This window comes from Emydura macquarii, unplaced genomic scaffold (genome assembly GCF_026122565.2).
Source record: "Emydura macquarii macquarii isolate MOO-44397 ecotype Brisbane River unplaced genomic scaffold, CSIRO-AGI_Emac_v2 contig_3661, whole genome shotgun sequence".
In the NCBI taxonomy this organism is placed as follows: domain Eukaryota; kingdom Metazoa; phylum Chordata; order Testudines; family Chelidae; genus Emydura; species Emydura macquarii.
The window spans coordinates 72,327-80,223 of record NW_027133798.1 but is presented as its reverse complement, the minus strand read 5'-3'; the positions used below and the strand labels follow the sequence as shown (position 1 = coordinate 80,223).

At 56.3% G+C, this 7,897-nt stretch overlaps 1 protein-coding gene across 1 annotated transcript; it reads right to left on the bottom strand.

Annotated features, from left to right (window-relative positions):
* Positions 1 to 1,301: 1,301 nt before the first annotated feature.
* Positions 1,302 to 7,548, bottom strand: LOC137145837 (class I histocompatibility antigen, F10 alpha chain-like). The gene is made up of 6 exons (XM_067536777.1): positions 7,372 to 7,548; positions 4,768 to 5,028; positions 3,870 to 4,145; positions 2,297 to 2,575; positions 1,704 to 1,820; positions 1,302 to 1,342 (listed from the first exon to the last, which is right to left on the bottom strand). The coding sequence occupies exons 1-6, from the start codon at positions 7,430 to 7,432 to the stop codon at positions 1,302 to 1,304; spliced, it is 1,035 nt and encodes a 344-aa protein (XP_067392878.1). The 5' UTR covers positions 7,433 to 7,548.
* Between the last annotated feature and the right edge of the window lie 349 nt (positions 7,549 to 7,897).

The window sequence follows — 7,897 nt, the reverse complement described above, 5'->3', positions numbered from 1 at the left end:
TAAAGATAGTGTGGCAAAGCTCTTCCTCTACCTCGGTGGGTTCAGCGCTTCCTTCTAGCGCTAGGTCAGGGAACTGCTTCACCCCTTAGTCTTCTTCCACCCTCTAGTTGTAGGGGGCGGGGAGTAACACAGCCTCTCTAAGATGGTCACTCCCTGCTGGCTCCCAGTCCTGTCTCTGGTTCTCACAGCCCTTGACTTTTTTCTGGGGCTCTTGTCCCTCTAGTGAATGGCCAGTGGGGTGGGGGGCCCCAGTCACACCCTCACCTCCAGGCCCCAACCCAGGGACCCTACAAGTAGCAGCCTTGTGCTGTGGCTTCAGGAAAGCTGCTGGCTTCCCTGGGTTACTGCCCCGTGCCCCTTGACAATGTCTGGACCCTGCTCGGACAGGGGCCCTTCCTGGACTCCTTGCCAGGGGAGGCTCTTGACCTCTGACAGCCCCACTGGGCGTGGTAGTGCCGAACCAAATGTCCAGTTCAATCTGTTCCTTCTGGCAAGGTCTCTTCCCTCAGGCCTCCAGGCTTGGGAAAGGTCCTTTGCCCTCTTCAGGCAGGGTTTTCCCTCCCTGAGTCTTTGTAGCTGCAGGGCTCTCTTCCTCCACCATTTCTGCTCCTTTTCCGTAACCCTCCTGGCTCTTAACAGCATCTTGCCTGCTCACACACTCTGGTAGCTCACCTCACTCTTGCAACTCCAGCCACACCCTTTCTCTGGAGGGGACAAGCTCCAGGTGTGTTAATTAACCTGCAGCAATCCCTGCTCAGCTACCAGGGGAAAAGGGACTTGTTGAGCCTGGGATTGATATATTGTCCTTCTAGCACTCTCTGGAGCCATCTACCCTGACCCTGCCACAATATATACAGCACTCAACCCAAGGTTTAAGAATCTGAAATGCCTTCCAAAATCTGAGAGGGATGAGGTGTGGAACATGCGGCCAGAAGTCTTCAAAGAGCAACACTCCAATGCAGAAACTACAGGACCCAAACCGGAATCAACCGTCTGTGGATGGCATCTGACTCAGATGATGAAAAGGAATGTGTGTCACTCTGCGCTGCTTTGCAGCATTATCGAGCAGAATCTGTCACCAGCATGGAAGCCTGTCCTCTGTGTGTCAGAGAATCCCAGGGAGCCGGGGCAGGACGACGGCTGGTGACGGCCTTGCAGATCTCCACAGGCCGAGGAATTGTCAGACACAGAGTAACCAGCGATCGGCGCCTGTCTCCAGTCACTGCTGGGCTCCCTTCTCCCCACATGGGGACCCCCTGCACCCATAATGCCTTGGGGCGTCTGGGCCCCGTGCCCAGGATTTACTCACTGGCTGCCGGAGCGTAGTCAGATTTGGTGGGGCCTGAAACACAAGCAGAGAATGAGAATCAGTGCAGGGGAGCAGGTGACCCCTCCCCCACTGTGACCCTGACCCCACCTTCCCCAGACACTGGGCTCCCCGTGACCCCCACTGCATCTCGCCCAGACCAGCCCGACCCAGTGCCCCCCAGCAGGATGCATGGTACCAGCCAATGACAGAGTCACTCTGCCCACAGCAGGGCCAGGCCACAGTGATCCGGGGGTCATGGCACCTCCACATGGGGCCCATTGGCCCTCCCCATGGTTCTGTCCCACTTCTCCTCGGGGGCAGTGGCAGGAGCCATTCCCCCTTGGGCTGGCTGGGCTGCCCCACTCCCCAGACCCCCCCACATCCCGGCTCCTACCTGCTGATTTCCTTCTCCACAGGATGATGCTGGCCCCTACGGCTCCAGCCAGAACCAGCACGGCCAGGACGATGGCAGCCAGGACCCCGGGGGGCAGGGGGCCCTTCTTCCCAGGGGCTGTGGATGGAGAAGGGCACAGGTCAGCAAGGGGAGCACCCGCTGGGGCCTTCCTCCTGGGGCAGCCACAGGCCTTTGCCTTGAACATCTCCCAAGGATGCTGGGGGGACACAGGTCTGCAGAGAGCTGGCCTCTTGGGGAGAGGAAAAGCTGAGCTGCGAGGGAAGTGGGGCTGGGCACAGGGGGCAGGTGCTCTGCAAGGCACTGCCCACCACACATGCCATGTAGCAACCGGGCCCTTCCCTTGTAATGTCAACAGCCTGTGGAACTCACTGCCACCTCACTGTGGCCAGGAACAATGATATTCACTGAGGGATTGGCCATTTCTGTGGGTCACACGAATACCCAGACTAGCACAGCTCACACTGACAATGGGCAGGGATATTGACCCGTCTGCTGCAGGGCCTCACCCCATCTCTGTGATTCCCGTAGGGCTGTGCCCCACCTCCGGGCCCTGCCAGTCACCCCACTCTTACCCCAGGTGAGCGTGGGCTCTGGCAGGCTGCTGTGCTCCACCCGGCAGGCGTAGTGGTGCCTGTCCTCCTGCTGCGGGGAGATCTCCAGGGATGACTGCATGTAGTAGGTGCCATCGGCGTTGGGCAGGATCCCGCTGGAGTCTGTCTCCACCAGGATGTCTTCTCCATCCTGCACCCAGGAGACGTGGATGGGACGTGGGTAAAAGCCACTGACGCGACAGGAGAGGGTGACGGAGCCGCTGGGGGTGTCTCTGCGGGAAACTGAGACCACGGGGGGCACTGGAAGGAAGACACAGCGCGTGAGCCACATGCCAGGAACTGGGACCATGTAACAGGCAGGAAATACAAGCCCAGCATATTGTCGAGTACTCATGTGTGGGTGAGACCTGGTCTGCACCCATTTACATTGATTAATCAGCTCTATTTACCAATCAGGTGTAAAACCCCTCTGCAGACTCACTTAAACTGCTCACGTTGGTGTAGCCTAACTGGGTAGTTACCAGCACAGGCCTGGTGGAGGGTCCGGGGCTCCCCACAACAGCCCGGGCTCTCTGGGCGGCTCTTACCACAGCCCAGCTCCAGCTTCTATCCTGGCCAGAGGCCTCTGGGGGAAGAGGAGGAGCAGAGATGGAGCCCTGAACAGGGACGGGGCCTTATGGGTGAAGAGGGCGAAGGCCCATGTCAGCCCCCCCACCGGGAAGAGGCTGGCCACACCAGCAGGGCTGCGCTTCGCGCCTGCCCGAGGCTTGCAGTCTGGGGGGACAATGTAGTCTCCTTCCCTAAACCATGTCCATGTAAAAAAGTGGGTGGGCATGGCCGTTCTGGCTTCCCACGCCCCCGGTTCCAGTGCCCCTGCCCCCAGGTCACCCAAGTGACATGAGTCCAGTTTCAGGACAGCATGATCTCCTTTGCGGGACATCACGGGACACGGTGACATTAAAATAAATCAATCCCTCAAATGTAACCAAGAGCACTAATTTCACCCTGTAGCAAAACAGGCCGTTACGGGACGATATAGACTGTAAAACAAGGCATTTAACCGAAGTGTGCATCCAGTAGCTAGCTCAGGAGTGGGAAAATTTTTGGCCTCAGGGCCACATCTGGGTATGAAATTATGGTGGGCGCTGCACTCTAGCCAGGCCCAATTGGAGGGCCTGATGAAAGGCTCAGATGGGATGTATGCGGCCCACGGGCTGCAGTTTGTCCACCCCTGAGCTAGCTGGAAACTATTGATATAGCTACATATATAGCTTGCTAGCGAGGTAAACAACTCTGCCCTGCAGCTGGCCTCCACCCCAGCTCTGACTCTGTATTTTGCGGGACACTGTGTAGTTGTTGTGGGACAAAGGATCCAATTGTGGGACTGTCCCGCCATTTATAGGACAGTTGGTCACCCTACACCCAGCAGGCCAGTGACAGAACTAGGACTAGGACTAGAACCCAGGGGTCCTGACTCCCAGGCCAGTGCACTATCTACCAGGCCACACTGCCCCTTCTGGAGCTGCCCAAGTCCCTTTGGAGTCATTGTGCCCCATTGCTCACTCCCCATGACAGCTCCCCGCTGCTTGCTCACCCTGTTGCTCCAGCACCGCTCTTCCCTGCTGCACCAGGCTCTGCAGAGTCCCCAGGCACTCGTGCTGCAGGTACCACTGGACATACTGAGACCAGGTCTTGTCCGTCTCCCAGCGCTGTTTCTGAAGGAAGGCCGGCTGCACGGCTGCGACCCACGTCCCCGTCTGGCTATCAAAGCTGATGAAGTCCCTCCCGTTGTAGGCGTACTGGAACCTCGGGTCTACGGGGGCCTGGCCGCTCAGGGCACAGCCCACGTGAACCTGGTCGGTGTGAATCCCTGCGAGGGAGGGATAGAGCTCCGGCCGTGCATCGAGATCAGGGAAACGTGTCTGTGGGGTGGGTGGGTTCAGAGGGGCGCTTGGTCAGACGGTGACACTGTCCCATTACCGTCTCTAGCAGTGTGGCAGGGCTTGTGCCGAGCGAGTGAACAGCTCCAGAAGGATGTTGATAAACAAGAGAGGATTCAGAGAAGAGTCACAAGAAGGATTAAAGGGCTGGACACCTGCCTGGAGTCTCTCCACTGATGGAAAAGGCTGTTTCCACAAAATTGTAATTTTTTGTGAGAAAATGTCAATTTGGCCAGAAAACATTGATTTTCTGTTGAGAAATCGAAAGGGAAGCTCCCAGCGCTGCCCAGGTCCCTGCTTGGGATTCTCCCAAAATGGAATTTCTCAAAAATTTCCTTTCCATGGAAAATCTGCCATTTCTGACTTTTTCTTCCAATCAGGAATGAAAACCCCTCCAGGAATAATACATTTTCTGTGGGAAGAAACTCCATTTTTCAGCCAGCTCTGGTTTGGGCAGCACCTCGCTCAGTGAGGCCCTGATCCCCGATGGGACTGATTCTGAGCAGGCAGCTCTCTTGTGTCCATCAGTAAAAACAACTCTCAGACACTCACCGCCCGTCTGGTTGTGCAGCTGCATCCACCATCTGGTATCGGATTTAGAGTTCTCCTCGTGCCTCCAGAACTGCTGGGTCTTTTCCTGGAAAAACTCAGCACCCAAGGCCTGTGTTGCCCACTGCTGGGTGGGTCTGACCTCTTGTGTGTCGCTGCTGTAGTACGCGATCTTCACGTCATCCAGCTGGGCGATCATAAGGAAGTGGTAAGTCCCCTCTTCATTGATGACTGCTGTGACTAGCACAGCCAAGCGATGGTGCCCTAAAGCAACAGGAGAGAGGTTGAGTCATGCAGCGGCTTCCTCCCTTGCTCAGGGCTGGGGGACAAGAAGAGGGTCACCCCAGTGGGACCAGCAGAGACCTCTCACCCCCCACCATGTTCCCCTGCCCTCACCCCATCTGGGGTGAGGGACGAGCTGGGATCTGTCAGTAACACACTGCGCAGAGCCAAGGGGGAACCAGGAAGGACGATCTCTCAGCCCCCACCTCTGAAAGTCGGTGGCTTGTTTGGGGGGGTCAGACATTGTCAGGGGGGTTCATTCCCCCTAAAGAGCTCCCCCCATGGGCAAATGCCCTGAGGATGGGAAGGGTGGATGTGCAAACTGCTTACAGCGGAACCTGGGGCGTCTGTGGCCTGTGTGAGGTGTGAGGTGTGTGGTGAGCATGCAGGGTGTGTATGCATGTGTCTGTGAGGTCTGTGTGTGTGTACACGTGTGGAGGGGGTGTGGATGCATGTAAGGTTTGTAAGACACTTTGTTTTCAGTTTTAACTGACTTTTTACTGAACAATTCCCAGGTTTTACAGAAGCTGTTATTCGGGGGGGTTTTATTTTCACCCCAATTTTGGCTCACTCAGGTGCACGGAAATGCTGATGATATTAAGAAATCTATGACCGTAGGTAGTTGTGTTTATATTAATAATAAATTAGTCCAAGAGTAAATGTGAGGCTGTCTGTTAGTGTAAGGCAATGGAGAGGAAGTTACACACACACACACAAACATACACACAAACACACACACACACCATTAAATGCAGTTCATTAAAATAAACCACAGCATTAGATTCCTTTGACATTCAATACTCAGACTTTTCCCTCTTTGTTGCTTTTATTCTGTTCCCCCATCCCCCAGTTGTATCCTGATATTGACCCAGAAAACTGGGATGTTAATATTTGGCACTGGTTTTCACCCCTTTTTTTAAGTGTTTGTAACACTGAAAAATTCCCAGGAAAATTTAAAGAAAATAAAAGCTGAAAACAAAGGGCCTGCGGTGCGCGTATGCAGACACGCCCAGTTAGAGGAAATTAACGGGTCAGCCCTGCAGGGCTGTGGAGTTCTCAGGACTGTTCCCCCTTTTTGTGCCAGAGGCAGGGGACAATCACAAGCCTCCCACTGTGCAGGGGAAGCAGCCCCCAGAGGTTCCTGGAGGGCGTCTGCCATACGCCATGGCCTGGACGGTGAGATGGCTGGGGCTGGAGGAAAGGGTGGGATGTGCGTTTGCTCCTGGAAACATAAGTAGCTTTTGTTTCCACCTTAGCTGAGCCCGGTGTCCTCTACCCCACAGCCAGGCAACTGCCCAGCACTGCCGGAGCAGGGGTATCAGAGGTAACCAGAGCTCACCCGCTTCTCACTAGGGACATGGAGTTAGGCTGAGGTTAGGTTACCCACTACTGTTTTTATCACGACACCACTGCCCATGAGGGTCGATGGGCCAGTTCCTCCTCTGCTCCCACAGGGTGGGCCAGCTCCTTGTCCTGTGCTCAGTAACCCTGGTTTTACATCAGCCCTAGGGGTGGTGCGGTGGTTCTTGGGCGGCATGTTGGAGATTTCTGGATGACTCCCCAAAGAATGATGGGAGGGTTGTGAGGGGCTAACGCCTATGGCAGAGAACAAGGGGATGGGCTGGAGGGTCGTAGATTTCAAGGCCAGAAAGAGTCATTCTGTATCTGGGAAAATTAGTATCAAGAGCCCAGAGCATCTCAAGAGTATTTTCTCTTGGCCCAGGACCCAGCTGCGCCAGGTGCTGTACAAAGCCAGAACGAAGAGACGGTCCCGGCCCAAAGGAGCTCATGCCCCAGAGCTCCTGCATAACATCCCCGTGGGGTGCCACCCCGCCGTCCCCGAGCCCAGCTGGAGCGGTGGATCTCAACCAGGGGTACGTATACTCCTGGGGGTACGCAGAGATCTTCCAGAGGAGACTAGATATTTGCCTAGTTTTACATCCGGCTACATAAGAAGCACTGGCGCAGTCAGTACAAAGCACAGTTTCACACCGTGCTCTGTTTACACTGCTCTCTGTGCTAGACACACAATGCACATACACCATTTACACTGCAGCTGATGTACTGGATAGTTCTAGGGTAGGAAGGAGAAAGCCGGCCACATTTCAGGAGCCCTGACACTTCGGTGTTTTTCTGGCTGGCTTTGGAAGCAAGCCCGTTTTAAGTGAGCTGGAACTTGGGCTACACAAGGCAAATCGGCTCCCGAGAGGGGCACGGTAGTCTGGAAAGGCTGAGCGCCGCTGTGTTACAGCGAGACCTTCTGTCCGTTACGGTGACACCCCCAGCCGGGGGTCACCCTGCAGCCCTGCCCCACCTCGTACTCACCGTCAGCCGCGGCCGGTGCCAGGATTGCCCCGCAGAGCGCCAGGAGCAGCCCCCACGCCATGGGGTGACCGGATAGCAGGTGTGAACAATGCGGTGCGGGGCGATAGGGCCTGTGTAAGACAAAGCCCCGCAGTTCAGGACTATCCCGAGGACATCCGGAGGTCTGGTCACCCCACCCGGGGGGCTCAGGGCAGCTGGACTGGGAGAGCCTGACAGCCCCAGAGCAGACGGACCCAATGTGACTTTCACTTTCCAAAGTGCTGCAGATGTCTATGCCTGGCCTCCAATCCGGACGCAGGCAGAGGACGTTCGTCATCGGTGTCTGGGCAGAACCGGCTCGGCGAGGTTAAGGCACCAGGCTGGAGGAGGGATGCAAGGGGCCATTGGCAGAGCGGCTGGGCCGGGCGGAGGCTGCAGGGCCTGGCCGCTGAGAACAAAGCGCCGCGTTAGTCTCTGTGTCGGATCACTCCGGCCTTTACTCCGGCCTTTGACGCCAGGTCGACCAGCCTGTGATTGCGGGATCTGC

Excerpts from the sequence above, each read along its gene's own strand:
- LOC137145837 (XM_067536777.1), bottom strand. The coding sequence starts at position 7,432 with ATGGCGTGGGGGCTGCTCCTGGCGCTCTGCGGGGCAATCCTGGCACCG. Across the intron at positions 4,146-4,767 it reads GCTGCACAACCAGACGGGCG|GGATTCACACCGACCAGGTT; the intron begins GTGAGTGTCTGA and ends CCTCCCTCGCAG. Across the intron at positions 1,821-2,296 it reads AGAGCCCACGCTCACCTGGG|CCCCTGGGAAGAAGGGCCCC; the intron begins GTAAGAGTGGGG and ends CTCCATCCACAG.